The sequence below is a fragment of the Haemaphysalis longicornis genome, unplaced genomic scaffold (genome assembly GCF_048455015.1).
Source record: "Haemaphysalis longicornis isolate Haplotype H1 unplaced genomic scaffold, Haemaphysalis longicornis Haplotype H1 scaffold_4, whole genome shotgun sequence".
NCBI lineage: Eukaryota > Metazoa > Arthropoda > Arachnida > Ixodida > Ixodidae > Haemaphysalis > Haemaphysalis longicornis.
Genome location: NW_027526361.1, coordinates 224,969,102 through 224,988,737, shown reverse-complemented (window position 1 = coordinate 224,988,737; position 19,636 = coordinate 224,969,102). Strand labels below are relative to the sequence as shown.

The 19,636-nt window shown below is 50.0% G+C and overlaps 1 protein-coding gene across 1 annotated transcript; it reads left to right on the top strand.

The window, feature by feature from the left end:
* Positions 1-934: 934 nt before the first annotated feature.
* On the top strand, positions 935-13,507 carry LOC144178089 (uncharacterized). Its single transcript, XM_077705617.1, has 2 exons — positions 935-2,435; positions 12,763-13,507. The coding sequence occupies exons 1-2, from the start codon at positions 1,506-1,508 to the stop codon at positions 13,390-13,392; spliced, it is 1,560 nt and encodes a 519-aa protein (XP_077561743.1). The 5' UTR covers positions 935-1,505; the 3' UTR covers positions 13,393-13,507.
* Positions 13,508-19,636: the final 6,129 nt, after the last annotated feature.

Below are 19,636 nucleotides of genomic sequence, written 5' to 3'. Positions count from 1 at the left end.
CCGTGCATCTGCCGACATACCTGAAAGGCGTGTCCCTACCCGAGGGCGGTGCTTCACAGCGAGGAACTTACACATCACCATTGGTCCGCACTGTTTTGTATGGGGATCCCCAACCTAGGGAACTAGAGATCGGGGGTCAACAAAAAGGGCGTGCTGCGGCCCGCCAAGATCTGTCTTCATCTCGACAACTCACTGTAAACATGTAAATAAACGCGTTGAGTTTGCTCTAAGCTCTCCCCTAGTCCTGGCTCGACGGCGACCGGCCCCGCTACCAGCAGACTGCGGTCGCTACAACTCGCAACAACTCGCAACAACCCATCGCCGCATGCGTGGTAGGCTGCAGGTTTGGTCGGCTGCCGAGATCAGCTGAGCGGCAGCTCCCGCCGCGACCGCCGCCGCTACGTGAGCAGAACGACCGAATACGGGGCCTTGTGCGCAGCGCCGACAGCGGGCCCGGCGAATCAGGCGATGCGCTTCGAGGGGTGTGTCGCCGAGGGTGTGTCTGAGGTCGAAAGGCTAACTTCCGCGTCCTCCGCAAAACCGCTTGACGAAACTAGTAAACCTTTGCATTAAAAACTACGCACTACACCCTCAGGAAACCTAACTTCAACGGCCTGTTACCCGGTGTCCCTGGCATGCAGATGGCACACGCAATAGACAACGGCTCAAGGAATATAGAACAGGTGGGAGAATGCTCGCCGTTAGGGCGCGTGTTCCATAAAAGCTCCTGTAAACAAAGCGGAGTATAGAAAAAAAGTCGGGAGAACTCGATTCTTCATGGTATTCGAACCAGAGACATCCGGTCTGCGACACGAGCGCGCAGTCCCAGCACCACCACAGTTTTTTTTACGATATTCCGTTCGCGTATTAAACACAAGAACTGTTTACAAGCCACAGTTCTTAGAATACAAGGTGGAAAAATGGAAGCCTAAATCACGCCAAAAATGAAACGTTGATATCAATATATCTGTAGGCAAGGAGGCAGCGATGAGCATCGAAGTATCAAAGTATGCCAGTGAGATGGGAGATCTTTTTGGCCACAGCAGCCCTATAAATTAATTATTAGTTGACTTCACAGAAACTTGAGGATGCCATTGGTTTAACGTTTCTGTGCAACATGCTCGTTTTTTTAAATATCTAGGACCATCAGAGAACAACTGGCCGCGTTTTGCTTGCTTCACTGCAAAGATCTTCCAAACAATGCGGAAATTATCGGAGATATCTCTACAGAAAGGGCATCACGCACCCGATTTGAATGCATTGCGTTTGCTAAGCGCTTCGAAAGTAGCGTTCCGAACACGGGCGTAAGGTCTGCCTAACCTTTCCCATTGCCATAACAGGTGTCGGTCCAAGGGCCAGTGCGCGTCCAAACTTTCAGCCTCAGCTCATGGGGGAAGGTCCTGGTCTACTCCTGCTGTTGCTGCTGTTGCTTCCTCGTCCTGGCGCTTGTGGCAGCCGTCGCTGTCCTCGGCACCAACGCCCACAAACGTCCTCGGCGGGGCGCAATGATGTCTTCTCTCGAGCGTTGTCCGTCGGCCGCCTGCCGGCGCTACTTGCACGAGCTTCGTAGCTCCCTCAACTGGAAACGGAATCCCTGCGACGATCTGTACGGATTCGTGTGCGGCCGCAATGGTTCCGTGAGCGTGCTTGCCGAGCACAGCGCCCACCGACAGGCACTCCTATCCGCCAGCCGTGGCGGTGGTGCGGTGGGCGCCCTGGTGCGCTCCTGCTTGAGACGCCACCGGGCTGTCGGCGGTGGCCTGAACAAGCTCAGTCGCTTCCTGGCGGAACGGGGGCTCCACTGGCCGCACAAACTAACGCGCCCCCTACTTGAAGTGCTTGTGGACCTGTCGGTAAACTGGAACATGCATCTCTGGTTCCAGCTGGACATCGTTGCCGGTGACGGCACCCGCCCTGCCGTGGTGCTGCGCAAGAGTCCGAGTATTCTGTCGTGGACTGGCGCGCAGAGTGTCAGGCGCGGTGCCGAATACGAGCGGTGGATGAGGAAGGCACTGGAGTTGTTCAACGCTCCCGGACACAAAATAGGGGACATGGTGGTCTTGGCCAAGGCTATGAACAGCCTGATCGCTTCCCTTTTGGGCGCCGCGGCTCGCGAGCCGTCGCCGCAACAGCCGATAGGAACCACGCTGAGCGGCCTCTCCCGATACACGGGAACCGCGCGGTGGCTGAATATATTGAACGAGCGCTTGACAAAGGGCACGTCGTTCACGGAGGAAGATAGCGTAAGTCTCTACGACCAGGACGTGATCCGGGTCAGCGTGCACTTGGCCCAGTTGGACTCGGAGACGGTGACAGGCTTAGCGTTGAGTGTGGGTTTTCGCATCGTGGAGACGCTTGGATGGATGGTGGACAGGAGACTCGAAACTCCGCCGGCGTGGGACAACGACCGCAGGACCCTGCGCTGCTTGTCAAAGGTAAGCAACCCTTGTTTCGGGAAAACAAAGTGGTCGCTGGATAAGTCACGACAAACAGATGTACTCGATCGTGTTGGAGCCTGTTTTATCCTTCTGCGCTATCTGTACCTTTTTGGGTGTTTTAAGCTTTTAATACCTGCTTAAGCGTCAGTTTGGTCGTTGGCGTTGGCAAAAAAATACCAAGAAAAATACTCCTCCAGCGCGAGCCGCCTGGCACGAACGCCGCGTAGAGTCCCGCATAACCTCGCCCAGCTGTGTGAGCGGAGCCAAGGCTCACCTCGCTATGATGTCACTGCGCCGACGCGGCGACTTCGTGTCGCCGCGTTGGCGACTCTTAATTAAGAGGTTTAACGCACCGACGCTACACAGGTGATGAGTACGCGCTGTAGTGAAGGCCTCCGGATAGTTTTGACCACCTGGCGATCTTTAACGTACGCCGAAATCTCCAACAAACGGGCGTTTTCGCTTTTCGCCTTCGTCAGAAAAGAAGCCGCCGCGGACGGGGATCGAACCCGCGTCATTGGGCTCAACAGCACAACGTCTTAGCCGCTGAGCCACCGCGGCGGGTACATCGGCGACACTCGGCGCCTTGCGACTCCCCGCCGAGCACATCGTTTAGACTCCCGCAAAGCATGGGCCGGCCGAGGAACTATGTAACTCCCCAGGAAGAAGCGCCGCCCGAACGTCGCCTTGTCGCTGCTCGAGAACGTATGAGACGGCTGCGTCCAACTCCGTGTATCGCGCCGAAGGCGCCGCGCCAGAACGGCAGCGCACAGCGGAAGATCCCGAGTACTGCGATCGTGATGTGCAGAAGAAGCGGAATCGCCGGCAGAATGACGCCGGATATTCAATGACGGAGTACTTCCAACGACAAGCCCGCAAATCTATGGGTGGCGTGAACAGCCGGTTCCTGCGCGAATTATTGAGGACCCAGTTTTGGCTACAGCTGTCGCGTATGCGATAGGTCGGGGTTTGACGCCTACTCGTCTACGTTGAGTTCCGTTCGCGACTGCGAGAAGCGGAAGATTGCGATGCAAGTACTGCACGAGGCGTTTTCTCACAGAGTCCGACCACGAACAAATGGACATTTGCAAGACGTGCCAGGACTCCAACGCGTATGGGGAACCGACCGTGACGGCCTTGTACCCGCCGCGGTGGCTCAGTGGCTAAGGCGTTGCGCTGCTGAGCACGAGGTCGCGGGTTCGATTCCCGGCCACGGCGGTCGCTTTAATGATGGAGGCGAAAAGCAAAAACGCCCGTGTGTACGAGATTTCGGCGCACGATAAAGATCCCCAGGTGGTCAAAATTAATCCGGAGCCCTCCACTACGGCGCGCCTCATCGCCTGCGTTAAACCATACAATCAATCAAATCAAGAGACGGCCTTGTAAAACCCGGCTAAACTTGGCCTCACCCCTCAAATAACTTAACCTACGAGAAGCGAAATATTGCGATGCAGGTTCTACGCGAATCCGACCACGAACAAATAAACATTTGCAAGACGTGTCTAGACTGCCTGCTTCAAGGATTTCGAGGACCGACCGGATCAGCCTTGTAAAATTCGGCTAAACTTGGCCCCACCCTTCAACACTTAGGGTCGTATTCTGAATCCCTCCTCCACTCCATTTGCTTCCTAGACTCGGCTGAGGGGAGGATTCCACAATGCTTATGCATGGGCAAATCGATTTCAAGGATCTCCTCTACTGGAGGGTCGATTAGGGGAAGGACTCAGAGTACCAGGGACAGCCTACGACAAGCCGAATATTGCGATGCAAGTGCTACGCGAGTTCGACCCCGAACAAATGAACATTTGCAAGACGTGCCAGGACTCCCTGCTTCAAGGCTTGTGGGGGACCGACCGGAACGGCTTTGTAAAATCTGGCTAAACTTGGCCTCACCCCTCAAAACCCTAGCCTAGCAAGAACATCCCAAAACCTAACACAAATCAGCAAAGCCTAGCAAAACTTTGCAAAACCGGAAGAAGCAAAGTCGACCCCCAGCTTCGCTGTTTCTTCAGCCTTGCATCACTATACTCGGTTACAACTTAAGAACGGCACCGAAGTTGCCGCTGTGCCTCATCACGGCAGCCGGATGTCACTCCGCGCAGCACAAGTAGCGCGTTACTGGGAATATTTTGAACATGGCACGAGCTGTTTTTGTATCTTTTTGGACCTAATATGCTTGTAAACTACTGCAGCGACAGCAAACAGACTACGTGAGAAAAGGCAGACGCTATCACGCATTCGTGGCAGTCTCCTTTCAAAACGCGCGCTCCCGTTGACATCCGGGTCCGTCGCTTAGGCGGAGTGATACCGTACATGAGCTATTGCCGTTTTTAACTTGTTCCCGAGTATAGTGCAAGCTTCGCCAATCGTTTATTTATTTATTTATTTATTGACAGGCCTCGCCGTTTCTTGGTGCTGCGCCTCTGCAAATTCCGCGAGGTATTTGAGCGGTGATTGAATGCAAAGGCACCATGGTATACGCTGGCAGTGTACGCCAACTGTATTTTGCCCCTGCTGGCATACTGGGTGGTCGACCGCGCTTAGCCGACGCACAAACGGTGGAGTATCCGGCATCGAATGACTTTCCGTACCGACACACTGCGCGTGTCACTACGGCAGCTCCCGCAAAACATTGGCAGACTGGCGGCTCCCCCTGGCGAGCTATGAAGCCACGAGGGGCTCGCGCTCGCGTTGTGTTTTTACGGCGAAAGCCTGAAGTGCGAGGAAGCGCCGTTTTTGTTACAGAAAATTACCGCCGCCGTATAGAGCAAGGCTCACAAAAATGTAGGAGTTTATTCAAAGTGCATGTGTAGGTTAAGTTAGATGAAGTAAATTCGTAATTTGGAAAGAAAATGGTTACATAAGAGTTCGTATGCGAACCGAACCCTGTTCGTTAGAGTAGGAACCGAATGTTCAAGTGGCGAAGACGAGTTAGCATAGTGTTTGCGCCGCTGACGTCATATCACGATACAGGAGAACGCAATGGCACGAGAGTAGAAAAGCTACGAGCCCCCCAGCCACGGAGAACTTTAACCGAGGTTGTGCTCGGTGTGCGTTTTCCCTGTATTATCAGATAAGCACAGTATATGTCAGCAGGCGTGCAGCGATGGCCACGTGTAAAATAGAAGAGCGCTAAGATGCGAATTTAAAAGAACAGCATGGATGTCGGCGCTCCGCAAAAGGCGCTATATGGTAGTACCCCTAAACAGTCAAATATGCACTTTCAAACAGCATAGTGATGACACCTATTGAATGTTGGCAGTAACATTGAATCAGCTTTTAAAAGGCGCATAAAGCGTATGAATGGTGTTCTCATAAAATTTTAGCGGGCGATTTCTTCTCTTGGCAGCACTGAAAATCGCAATGAGGGTGCCCACCCCGTCTGCGCATGCGCCCGCATCTCCCAGAAGAAGAAGAAAAAAAAAAAACAGGCCCGCCGTCCGTCGTCTGCGCCGTTACCACCAGATTCTCGGCCGTGACGTCAACATACATGAATAATGGCAGACATTGTGTGGTGCTCCTCTACTTGCCTTAGAGAACTCCGCATCACCACTGGATAATGGGGCCGCGGCAGTAAAACGATGCGGCACGACGCACGAAATGCGTACGTTGCAGCGCTGTTGCCTGCGAACACGGATTTGGACACATGCGCGCCCGCACTAATTTGCACACGGCGGAGTCGCTCAGTACAAAAGCCAAATAATGCTTCCGAAGAAACTGTGAATGTTAACGCAGCGTGAATGTTCATGGCAGCGTAGCAGACCACACATAGTTTGCTGGGAGACAAGCGAAATCTATCGGCAAGCGGCCGAAAGAGAAGGCGCTCACCATGGCCTTCAAATGCTCGTTTCTACTGACGTGCCGACGCGGGCCCTGCGGGCGCGAAGAGCCGTTCGATGCGGGCCGGCCACCGACCCACCCCGCTGAACGGTAGAGGATGTAGTAGGCGGAGCTTGGTCATCGTCTGCTAAAAAAAAGAAGCGTGGAGCGTGACGTACCGCCGAGCGGAGCCAATGGCTAGTCTACGTGGTCTTGCGCCTGGTCGGTAACGTCACCGTTTCCACAGTGCTTTGGAGGGGCGGTGAAAGAGGAAATGCGCCAGGCCTTGTTGCGGGCCCTTTTTAAATGCAGAGCATTTCAGTAACTCACGATGTCACCCGCGTTGGCGTCCGTAGTCCGCGTCCGCATCGCTCCCCCTACACTATATAAATACTTGCCGGCGCCAGGTTTCGATCCTACGACTCCGCGGGCGGAACGCAAGGTGCACGGTACTCTACCAACTGAGCCACAAAGCCGACACAGAACGGAAGGTTACGACGTGCCTTATATCCTTGACTCATTCAACCGTCGGCCAGAGGTGCGCCCTCTCCCCCGCGTCCTCCTCGCCTTCTCTCCGCTCGCAACGCCCTCTCTCGCCGCGTTCGGTTCGGGCGCACAACAGGTGGGGACGTGCGCAACACCCTCTCTCGCCGCGTTAGGTTCGCGCGCAAGAACAGGTGGGGCGCTCGCATCGCGCTCTCTCGCTGCGGTCGGTTCGCGCTTAAACCACATATGTCGTTCGCGCGCGCTGCGGTCGCTAACATCTGTGGCGTGATCGTGACGTCAGCATCACGCGTTCGCGTGGTGGCGATTTCGGCGCTATTCGCTCCGAGCGCGAACACAGTCGGCCCCTGGCGGCGGCGGGACGAACCGCTCCTAGTGTGGATGGCGCTCTCGCGTCGTCTGCTTTTTCACGTTGCGTGCGGCGCAAGACGCGTGCTGCACACGACAAATAACGGATATGTGCACTTGTTTGGCAGTAAGCAATGACATAGTTACCTCTGCTTGCGCATTTCCTCTAGAAACGCAATAATCAGCGGCCGTTGAGGGTTAATGCGCTGGTTTAATTCCACGAAACGTCTTCGCCGTGGTCACCGCTTGAGTGTGAAACGTGTTATAAACATTGCTTCCACACATTGCACTTTTCCTATTGTTGAGTGCAGTCGTCTGCCGTTTCGGGAACGTCGAAGGGTGCTTTTTGAAGGTGGCGTGGTGATTATTTAAAGGATAAAATTTTAGTACGCGAAACGGCTAAGAAGCGACAAGACCTGTGCATACGCGTGCAAATTCCACACCCTTGTAAAATTGCGCTGTGTCCTTATAGAAAGAAGAAACAAACAAAAATATTTACACTGCACACGACCCGTGCGCTATCGCCCATACATTACCGGACACGTATTTTACACCCGCAAGTGCCTGTGTGATCGTGTCCTTCCGGTACCTTTTCTAAAATAAATACCATTTTGGATAGTCGTTGTTTATACTGAGGAGGAGGAATAAACATTTATTCAACTGTATCGAGTTGCTAATTTTACGTATTATTTAAAATACGTTTCTATGGATACGCAAGAGTATTTAGGGGGATTTTTCGGTAAAATTAAGCAGTTGTGGGTTTGCGTCTGTCATGTGGCATTTCATGTGTCATTTTCATATATATCATTTTCAAATCCGACATGAATCACCTTGTCCAGAAACGTGCCTCACTGAGCATAACCAAATGCCTAATGTGGTCACGTCTTAACCTCTTAAGATGGACCTAAGTTTAAAGAAAGAGAAGAAAATGCGTAGTATAATGCACGTTGTTGCCCACAGGTGTGAGGGGTGGGTGCCATGACTCGCTGTTTTTTTTTTAATTTTTTCCCACAATGCTTGCTTTCAATACAATTTTGAAAAAGGCGAGCCACAATTCCTGGACAATCTCGGACCAAAGGGGGGTTAGTCAGTTTTGAAAATACGTTTAAAGTACTGCTTTTTGACCGCTACAGAACACGACGCCTAGTGTAGTTTCGATTGTAAGTAATACTGATAACCATAGTTTGGCTTTTCGCGTTGCATCCGTTCTCTTCTCCCTGCTCTTGCAACGATGGCAGGACTCCCCCCCCCCCCACCCCCCCCCACCCTCTTCTCGAAAAAAAAAAAGAAATGCACAGAATTTCTTTTTTAACCAATCCTAAGAATTAAATGCCAAGACAAAGGTGATATTCAGTTTACAACACAACACAGTAGTTACCGGGAACCCGTTGCGCTGATTCGCAACGGGAAATAAAAAGGAAATGTTTTACTACATCTCCAACAGCGCAACTTCATTTATTGCCATCTTTTGGGTTCGTAAGCGACCTTAAACGCAAGAATGCAAACATCTCGCTGTTGCAGCCACCTGTTAGGTTTTAAAAGGAACGCAAATGGTCAACAGAGCAGCCGTAACAGAAAATTTGTGCTCACTGTGAGGTCCCGGGAGCTTGGTTTGCTCTCTGTAAACCTGCTTGTCACTTTGCGAAAACGTAGCTAAACATGAGATGTTGATTGTGCTGCGTGCGTTGACAATTCAATTCGCAAGTTCACTTGCGACGAAAGCCGTAAATAAGTGATCTGAAACCGTTATTCATCAAACCTTCCTTCAGATTCGCTAAAATTTCATTTAAAAGACCCGTTAGAGCGGTTACATTTATATCTCTGCGCTGATCAAAATTCAGTAATTTTATGTTGCCTTTTGAACACACAAAAAATATCGTAAGCTCTTAGAAAGAATTTCGGGGCAGTTAAGTAGTGTTACCATTTCAGGGCTTCCCACAAATGCAAGAATGTGCCATGCTACGAGTGAAAGCGATTGAGATTGCCGTTGTTAACTGAATATCAGAGATCGAGGCTTCCTGATTTGTTTCTATTTATGCTTTTATTGAAGGCTCAAAGCCATAGTCTGGAAAGATCAAGCTTGCTACGAGCCACAGCGTACAAGTTCATTGTCACAATTACGGCCATTCTGAGATTCACGATGAGTCGTCGCTTTTTTTGGCGTAGTAATGAAGACTGACTGCCGCTTCCATGCTATACGTTGAACGTTGAGGAACCGAACTACAGCAAACCACTCTTGTTTGCACTTTTCGTGCGCACATACGGCGAGAAAAAAGCACGAAGCGCGCCCACAGTGTGCATTCTTACGGGCCGCTCAGCGGAGCATCCACACTAGCAGCGCGACGCTGTCGCCACCTACATGTCGAGCTCGCGGCGAATAACACTCTCTCGCGAGGGGAATTGGATTGGATTCGATTGGATTAAAGTGGATTGTGTTGCGTCATGGCCGCGCCACGTTGCGTCATAGCCGCGGCAGGGGGTTCACGGCACGTTTCACCATCGACTTCATCGACAATGTCTACGCTGGAAGACAACAATTACAACAACAACAACCAATACGTAATCCATACGACTTGCAGGCGCACCCCCCCGCAGAAATGCTCTGCATTTGATCGTGCCCCTCGCGAGGGGGATGTTTTTATTTTCCTTTCAGAACCCCGGACTTTGGGGGATTTTTTTTGATGAACGATAACTCGGCTAATACCGAATGCTTTTAAACCATTTTTGCGGCACGACGTTCCTTGAATAGTAGTCAAACGATTGCGCACGTAAAATCGCAACCTTTGAAACCCTGTCTGGGGCCCCTTTAACGTCGAGGTAATGCTTTTGAGCACGGTTATATATATATTCTAGGCACCATAGCCCGGTGGTACTTCTAGAGTTCCTGTATATAGCTCCCGCAGGGAGCTACTTGCGGGAGCTATATACAGGAACTCTAGGTACTTCCTACCGCGTGCGCCGCCATGCGGGAGCCTGCGGGTCCCCGTTGATATGGCGACGCACACGGTTGTGGAAGCATATGATTAGAGTATCATTATTTTGTTTTAAAAACATCTTCAAGCTAACTTTCTGCGGAAAATTCAGTTTGTTTGCTTACTTGGGGAACATCGTAAACACGTGCCGTCATTAAGATGCAGTTGGTTGGTAATTTCCGACCAATGCGAAAAGAGAACTAAGTAAAAAACCGAGATAACGTACCTGATGGATTCGTTTATTTCATGAATGCTGCCTAGTCATGCTTCAGTCATGTGCAGTTGGCTGAAGTAGACCTCCCTCCAGCGGAAGCCCCCCAGGCCTGAAGGCAAGCATGGCGTCGTATTGCTTTACATTAGAGAATTTTAGCATAGCGGCTAGCTGAGGCTCATGCTACGGCGGCGGGTTAAGGGGTATTCACACGACGGAGCGTTTCAGCGGAGAAATCCGAGGGAGGTCGTGACGTCACCGCAGGCGGACCTCCGCTCGGCTAGCTCCTTCGCTCACACGGAGGATGCGACTTTCGGACGGACATCACTGTTTGCAGCCGCCTGTCTCGAAAGCATAGCTGCCGTAGCACCGCCGATTCCGCGACGGCGGCAATTTCTGTTAAGCGCATACGTACTGATCTTGTCAACCGACCAAAAATTGGTCGTCGACGCGATGCAGGTGCTGCCGCGCGGAGAAAACGGCGCGCGACGTAGTAGCAGCCGACCGGCCCACCTACAGACCCGCATACTGATGTTAGGCTTAACACTGCGGCGAATATTCGATCGCCGCTCTGGCAAGCGGCTCAGGTGACGATTTTTAAAGCAACTTTCCATCACATCATTACCCCATTTCTCGTATACGCAGCTTTGTTTGCGCCTTGGGGAGCAATAACAAGCTGTCGCTCGAGCTACCGGCGCCGGCCTGCGCCACTTCGAAGCCGCGGCCGCCGCTCGCCAAGCGCCCGTGCTGGTGGTATACGCGGCTCCCTCAGTGCGCCTGTCATGTGCGCCACGCATTTTCGCGTCCAATGTGTTAAGAAGCGATAAAAATAAAGTGCCTGCAACCGCTCTAGAACTTCAGTCGCGGCCAGCTGCCCGACGAGCAGACGAAATCCCGCCGCCTCCGCCGCGGAGCGTCGGAGGGTTTGTAGCTCGCGAGCAGAAGCTCCGATCTCCCATCGGAGGCGGTGCGCCGGAGAGAAACCGTGACGTAGGGGTCACGTGGTGCGCACTCCTAGGAGCGAAACGGCGGATTTCTCTCTCGTGTGAATACCCCTTTACCGGGACCCGACTCCGCATGCGTGCGCGGGGAGTGCGAGGAGGTAGCCCCTCAGCGGAGCGAATGCGCGGGCATGACGAGGATCGGCCCGCGGAACTAATCCACCCTACTGGAACGAATCTGCAACTGCCAAAATCGAGTCCCGGTACCCACCGCCGTAGCGTTAGCGGACGCTACCCTCTATGCCGTTAGCACAGGACCGGGATAATTGGAGATTAACGGGAGAGGCCTTTGGCCTTCAGTGGGCGTAGATAGGCTGATGATGATGATGGAGATGATGACCCTCTATGCTAAAACTCCCACTCACGTACCGAAGCTGCACTTCAAGTTTCACGCGCGGTGTAGTGGAGGGCTCCGGAACAGTTTAGACCACCTCGGGTTCTTTAACCCGCGCCGATATTTAATCACACAGACGTTTTCTTTTTTCGCCTGCATCAGAAGGAAGGACGCCGCTGCCAGGATCGAACCGCCGCCTTTGGTTCAGGATCCCAGTGTTCGCGCCAGTGAGCCACCGCGACCGGTGGCAAACATGACACCGCCTGCCCGCGGCTAATACGATCACGCCGCTGTCAGCAAGACTTCGGGCGATGCAGGGGCACAGTGACGTTGGCTTTTGGGCTAATAAGAAAAGCTGTTGCAACAAAACTGACATCCGGAGGTCGGACCTGGCGATCTTCAGAGCTGCAAAGTGGACGCCACCTGCGTATGTAGAATGAAATAAAGCCGCAATGAAACCATTTTACCCCCATTTTATCACGAGTGTTTTCTCGAATACACGAAGATTTCGCTGACGTCATATCCGTCACGGTAGTGACGCCAGTGCAACGGAGCAAGCGGCCTGTAAAGGATGACCCCCTGCACACAGGTCTTCTTGCGGGGAAGAAACCTTTAGTACTAAATAGTACGTCACACTTATTGTTTTCGTTTTCGGGTTTTATATTTTAACGCGAAAGTGTTTTATGCCGGGATACAGAAATATTTCACTGACGTCATATCCGTCACGGAAATGACGCCTGTACACCATGCCGAAGCGACCCATCAGGACGTCGCTTGGCAAGCACACCCTTAAGACAGCCACCGATCCGCAAATGGTGCTCAGCTGCAGATTTCGCTGCACATGTCACTTTCGTGTTTTACTTACTCCTACGACAGAGGTACCAACAATTTTTTTAAATGTAACATCGTGAGAAATTCGTTAATTTGAGTAGTTTTGCGAAAAAAGACGTATAAATTTACTCCTTGGCTGCTCGTTGTGCTTTATGTCATGTAACAGTCACGCACACAAGCGACCCCCACACGCTAATGCGGGCTGGATCATGCATTTGCATATGTACAGTGAATAAATTATTATTATTATTCCTCCGACGTAGAAATGAAACCCTGATCTTTCGTTGTTGACCCCGCATAACAGGTGCAGGACTTGGTCGGGCCCGCCTGGTACGAACTCCTGGTCATGCCTCGCGACGACCACGGGATCGTCGAAGCCGTGAGGGACGTGCTCGAGGCGACCAAGTCCCGCCACCACATCCCGTCGCTGAGTTTCCCGAACGCGTCCGAGCTTCTTCCACTTCCGGAGTCCGGGCGGCACTCGGCGGCCAACTTCCTGTCCAGCTGGCTCGCCCTGACCGGGGCCCGCGCAGTGGCGAGGCGCGGCTCTGCAGAGCCGCCGCTCCTCAAGCCGCACGCGTGGCTCTTCCCCTTCTTCCACGAGGAGCTTCCCGCAGCCGTAAACTTCGCCGGGCTCGGGGGCGAGGCCGCCCGTAGACTCCTACCGGAGCACAAGTCCGGAGCGGAAGAGTCCACGCGTGACCGGGAAGCCGTGCTGGTGGCCCTGTCGGCCCTGCGCATGAAGGCTCCCGGTCCGGCCACCGTGGAGAGACTCTTCTTCGTCGCCTCGTGCCTCCTGCTTTGCGTGGGCAGCGAGGGGTCGCCGGAGCGAACCCAGCCGGCTAGACGCCGCTGCAACGGTGCCGTGATGCCGCTGCCGGCGTTCAGGCACGCCTTCAAATGCCCTCGGCAGGGACGCTACCAGACGAATTGACGATCATCTCAGAATGCATCATCGATTATTTGGGGTTTCTTTTGTACATGTGATTCGTGAACGTTCTTATGTGCAGCGGTAACGCTGCTAATATCGTCTAATCATGCCACTGATGACGAGGGAAAAAAAAAAAAAAAACGTTTATCGAGGTTATTAAAAGAAGAAAGGCGGGTGGTATCTGAACAAATTTTTCGAGAAATAGTTATCAAATTATACTACTACGGAATCCTTCCCCGTGTGCATTTGCAATGCATTTTTACGCATACAGTTCAGTTTCCAGAATTTCCTGTTCTATTGTTTTGCATCGTTTTTTTTTTTTTTTTGCTTCTGGTGGCTGCCAGCCACAGGACAAAACCCAGACTTTTTGTCCTGTTTCAAAAATGAAATAAACGACCTCATCATCATCATCTTCATTCTAGAAGGCTGCGAACTAGCGCTAGAGTGTACTAGAAGTTTTAGAGTGGCCCGAGCGGCGGCCTCTCCCATTGCTCCGCCGGGTCGACTTTCGCGCAGAAAATAAAACCAGTGTAGCGGCGGCGCTGCTGTCGTCGACAACTGAACAGCCGGCGCTCCTCGGCACCAGCTCCAAGCCTGCGCGCGGCAAAATTTGCGTTGCTCGCGGCGGTGTTTTGCGCTTGCGAAGATGATTTATTTTGGATTATGAAGTTTGACGCGCCGGCGTTACACAGGCGATGAGGCAAGCGGTACTGGGGGGCTTCGGATTAATTTTAACCACCTGGGGATCTTTAACGTGCGCCGAAATCTCGAAGACACGCGCGTTTTTCGCTTTTATCCTCCATCACAAAAGCGGCACCGCCGCCGCCGGGAATCGAACCTGCACCTTCGGTCAGCTGATTTAGAAAGTAGACGCAGAAACGTTATGACTCCGCTTGAACGATACTTTCTCATTCTTTATGCGTTTTCTGAAAACGTTAATTGTTGATATACGGTAACCTCTCGTTAACTCAAAGTCGTAAAATTAGCAGAAAATTTTGAGATAAGCGCAGAATTTCTAGTCAAGTCAAATACAGAAAATTTGTAGCCAGGTCCCTGAAATAACAGCTAGTGGTGCTAACAAAAGCACTATTGCACAGGGGAGATTTCGTAATGAAGGCAAAATAATTCGCAGGAAAAAGAAACTTTTATTATTGCAGAAGAAAGAACTGTGTTGCGCTCGGCTGTTTCGCGTTCGCGTCTGCACCCCAGAAAAGCGTACCCGAGCTTCTCAATGCATCGCGTGAATTGGTGGTCGCCACCGCTACATTCTACCTTGTTACAAAGCAGACGCAGCATGTATGTTGTTTCTGCCGTTGCAGGCACTTCTGGAGGCTCCTCCTCGTCCGCATGATCAGCTGTGTCCTCCACAGCTATCTTAATGATGTACGCGCCAGACAGCATTAATTCCGGTAACGGGGACGCGTAGTCCGCGTAAACTTGCACTTCACGATCGCGTTCGGTGAGTAGTGGGAGTAATCATTCGAACGGGAACCTTATCAGCTGCCTGCAGCGGACTTTGCCTTGTGTCCTCTCTGCCAGTATTTCGAGACATCCGTGGCCCTCTGAAAAAACGTTTGGAGATAAAGCGGTAAAATGCGTAGCGCCTATGGGAGGTAAACACACGGTGAGAAAAAAGTTTCGAGAAGATATTTGGAGATAGCAGAGTTCGAGTTAACGAGGGATTAATTTGACGGACAGGCACCAGGAATGCTTTTCCCTTCCCCTTCTTGACTATGCACATGAAGCAAAAGCGGCGGGCGCACATTCTATATAGGCTGCCTTTTTTTACGTTTTTTTACGTTCTCATTTGGAACAAAAATACCAAGAGCCTTCTTCTGGGCTTCCCCTGCCGTTGATGCTTGTACTGTCGTTAGTGGGCTTTCTTAATTATTTTATTAACCTGCTATGTCGCATATTGCAGGCACTTGGTAAGGAAGTGTGTACTGAAAACGAAGTGTCAAGTCTGCATGACCAATCCTGCATGCCAGGGGAAGATGCCGCTGTGTTTACTACCTCTTGTATTTTGGGGGGGAGGGGAGGAGGGGGGGGGGCGAATCCTTCCGTGCATTTTTGAAAGTTTATTAGCGATCTCTAGGACGTTTTTACCAGTTGCTTCAGCAACAAGGACCTCCACCATGACAGCGTTATGGATGTGCCGCAGCCCTTATTCACAGCAAACACCTTAACGGCGTTGGTTGCGACCAGCACGTGAGACCTTGACAGCAAATTTGGTTAGGTTCTGTATACATTGCGGCACGGATTCATTTCTATATAAAAGGTTTAATCAAGTTCCGTGATTACATGCCAAGGTGGGAGCAACACCTTAAACTTAGCCGTCGCTAATGATCGAGGGTGAGTTATGAAAATGCGTTTGCCAAAAATGTCAATTTAAACCTCCATGTTAGCGTTATTCCAAAACCTTTACCTGTGTAGACTTTGTGCATGATTTCCCACGTTACATTTCATTTTATGGGCTATCGAAAATGAAAACAAAATGTGTATTTTGTTCCAGTTCCGTTTATTTGAACCTCCATGTTAGCGTTCGTGAACCTATAGAGGTTCAAGAACGCTGTTGTCATCGTTGTTGTCAAGAACGCTGTTGTCACGCGCCATCTGGGAGTTCATTGTTGTCGCGGTCAATATATTTTCTGATCTATGTTTTGCATTTGTTTTATGTGCGTGTAATTGTACCATCAGCATACTTGAATTAAATTTGTGTTAATTTGATTCAACTCCTTTCTTGACCTAATCAGGTGAAAGGTGGTGCGATTAATAGAACGTTGCGGGAATAGTTCTATGAAAGACGGTCATTGGGACAACTGAGCTAACCGCTGGGCTAACCCCTTTTTAGTTAAAAGGATACCTCGCTTGCGCGTGTCATTTTCTGATCGGCCACCATGGTGACCCGTAATTACCCCAAGCGGGCCACTGCTTAAATACTGCTATAATAACAACTCACGCAATAAAAAACAAACGCAACTTATGATATTAACCCACATAACTGCAGTCCAAGCGTAAATTGCAACACAATAAATAAAAAATTCATCTGAGAAGCTATCATCCCAGTCCTCATATATTTTTTCATGTCCTTTGCGTCGACGTCCTTTGCGTCGACCAACTATGTCCATCAAGCAGCACAATAAGGACACAATCATAAAGCAATCATGAACTGGATCATACCAGGTAATTTCACGCAAAATACCTTTTTGTGGGAAATTGAAAAAGCAAAAATGTCGCTGCAATTACTTTATTTACAATCCGCTACGAATGCTGCAAAGGAAAATAAGTAATTTTCCTTGTTGTTGTCGAGCGGGAAAGGCAAAACTAACGCAAAATGAGCTGCAGTGTTTATTTTTCATTTCGTTACCCACAGTCCACTGTACCTACAGTATATTTAAACAATTGGACTACCCCCAGAACAAATTTCGAGCGCTCCGCGCGTGAAGCAGCAGCGTTTCCTGGACCGCGCGCGGCCGTGCGCGCGGCCAGCCGCCGCTTTCGCTTTCAGTTGTCGTTGACTACAGCGCCGCCGCTATTTTCTGCGCGAAACGAGCACCTCTCCGGGCGGCCGGTCGGGCCACTCTAAAACTTCTAGTACACTCTACTAGCGCCGCTGCTCAGGTCCCATCAACAAGGTATTGCTGCTTCTCAGGCCGCGAGCTGGTCAGACCGCTCGCTCTGGGGAATGGAAGGCAGGAGCTGTGGGTGATGGGGGCATTTCTGGACAGCACATGGTGATCAACGCTACAACGCACAATTTTGCACAGGTGCCATTCCATTTCAGATGACATACACCGGAGTTGGAATACACTGGTTTCGCGCGAGGCATGCACGTATTAGGCTTTCTTGCACTGCGTAGGTGTTCTGCAAAAAGCCATGCCTTGCAGTGAAGCCCACAAGTCTGCTTGTGTGCAGAGGCAACATTTATAACCGTGTTATTTCACTCGGATATTTCACTAGTATGTTTCAAATGTACGACAACTTTGAGAACCTCGAATGGTAAAAACTTGCTGCAAATCTAGTTGCAGCACAACCATTGTACGTGAAGTATTTTTAGTTTTGAATATCTGCACATCTAAATAAATGTTGACAAACTTTGAAATTTTACAATGCACAACGTCAGAAGTTATTTCACCAGGGAAATATTGACAACAGTAACAGAGTAAGCATTGTGCTAACTTCGTGCTAGAAATCAAGTGGCATGACTAAGCTCTGTTATTTTCTGTAGTAGCTGTTGTCACTGCCAATCAGATGAAATTTGAGAAATCGACACAGTGGCTGTTAATCCGGTGCTTTTTCGTTGAGCATTGAAGTTTGTGTCGAGATTGGTGCGACTGTTACTCGACATGGCCACCTTGCAAAACCTCAAACGCAAATTTCGCTTCACACAGGGTTCGTACGGACTTCAAAAGCAAAAATTCAAGGGTTTTCAAGGACTTTCAAGGACCAGAAAACACATTTTCAAGGTTCCCAGCGTATGTTTTATCTGGGATTATTTATAACTTTTTCAACACAATGCAAAATTCTGTTATTGCCCAAAAACTAAGAACATTACTGCACATTCAGATAGGCACTATGGGTTCATGAATGCTGTCCCAGCTTTATTTTTTATTTCATAGTTTGTATTTAGAGGTTTTTCTTTTTTCTTGGTGTTTTGCTTAGGCTGTTTGATTTCAAACCTTAGTTAATGTTGCCTGCATCTCCTGCTTTGTCAGCAAAAATACCAGCTAAAATTAACTCAGCAAGTGTTGCTGCAAGGCCGGATGAACTATGTACACGTCCACCATTTCCACGTAAAAGCAAACGCCGATGGAGCATATGAGGCACAGCAAACATGCAATGAAAGGCCGTCCACAGACTAGATGGAACATGCAAGATAGAGAACAGAAGCCGGCTTTCACGGGATTGTATCATGACATGAATTCTATTGAGGAGTGCTGCTCCCAATGTTGCCTCGTAATAATGAGAATCCACAACTCGTAATTTCACGCAATACACTGAAACTTGATTGTTACAATGTTTCTTTACATTTTTAACACCTAAAATTTACGACAAACACGTTAAATTCTTGTGAAAAGATACGGCCATTGGTTCTCTCCAGAAAAATAAAGGGTTTTCAAGGACCCTTTAAAAATTCCAGGACTTTCCAGGCCTTGAAATTCACACGTCTAAATTCAAGGGTTTTCAAGGTTTTCAAGGACCTGTGCGATCCCTGTTCACAGCTTCTCTAAGTCCCTCACACACTTTATGAATATATCAAACACATTTAGAACATGGTGAATAAATAAAAAAGCACTCCTTATTAGGTGGCCGCAAAACATCTGGGCGAAATATTACGGCTGTCCTATGCACATCAGATAAATGAAAACATTTTTTGACTGCTTCAGATACGTAGTTTGTATTTTTTGTTTCTTTGACACCGTTAGTGGCAAGGTTTTTTGTTATTTCCCATACCAGTGTGTTCACACATGTAACTCGCCTTCCATTTCCTCGAATATATGATTACTAGCCTGCCTCAAGTGTTATCTATTATTGAGAGCCGTTGGCTGAACTGAAACAACTCGTTTTTATTTAACTGATTCTCTTTACAACGGTGGCTCGCACGGCCCATCGGGGAGCCCTCTTCTTGCTCTCTGAGGCGGCGGTGCGCGGGCACGGCTTCCGCTCGCCTGCTCACGTTACACGATCGCACCTGGAGCAGCTCGGCTGGCTCGGTGGCGTCATCCAGCGGAAGCGCCGCGTACACAAGGTTCACAGAGGCTTCAAGGCAAGAAATAAAGGGTTTTCAAGGTCTTTCAAGAACCTGAAAATACATTTTCGATGATTCCTTCTAATGTTTTATCTGGAATAATTTACAACTTTTTCAACACACTGAAAAAGTTCTCCATTGCACAATATATAAGAACACTAGCGCACAATCCTCAAATATAGCTGCTATGAGTTCATGGAAGTTCCCCAAGCTTTATTCTTTGTTTTAGCTGTTCTTCTCAAGCTCTTTGATGCAGGTGATGTCGCCTGCACCTTCTGCTTTGTCACCAAATTTATCAGCTTCAAACATCAAATCAAAACTGTTCCGCAAGCTTTGCCTTTGTTTTTCTCATGTTGTCAATCTCCCCCTCGACAATGTCTTTCAGCAGCCTTGCTTGCAAGATGCTGTTTTTCTGAGACTTCAGATTTTGGAATATCTATTTGCTTCAATCTAAGTAATCAAAGCAGACCCGTAAAACAGGACGCCGTAACAGTCACA

What these genes read in the sequence shown, in the direction of transcription:
- LOC144178089 (XM_077705617.1), top strand. Translation starts at nt 1,506, where the DNA reads ATGATGTCTTCTCTCGAGCGTTGTCCGTCGGCCGCCTGCCGGCGCTAC. An exon ending in CCCTGCGCTGCTTGTCAAAG is followed by an intron (nt 2,436 to 12,762) that starts GTAAGCAACCCT and finishes CCCGCATAACAG; the next exon opens with GTGCAGGACTTGGTCGGGCC.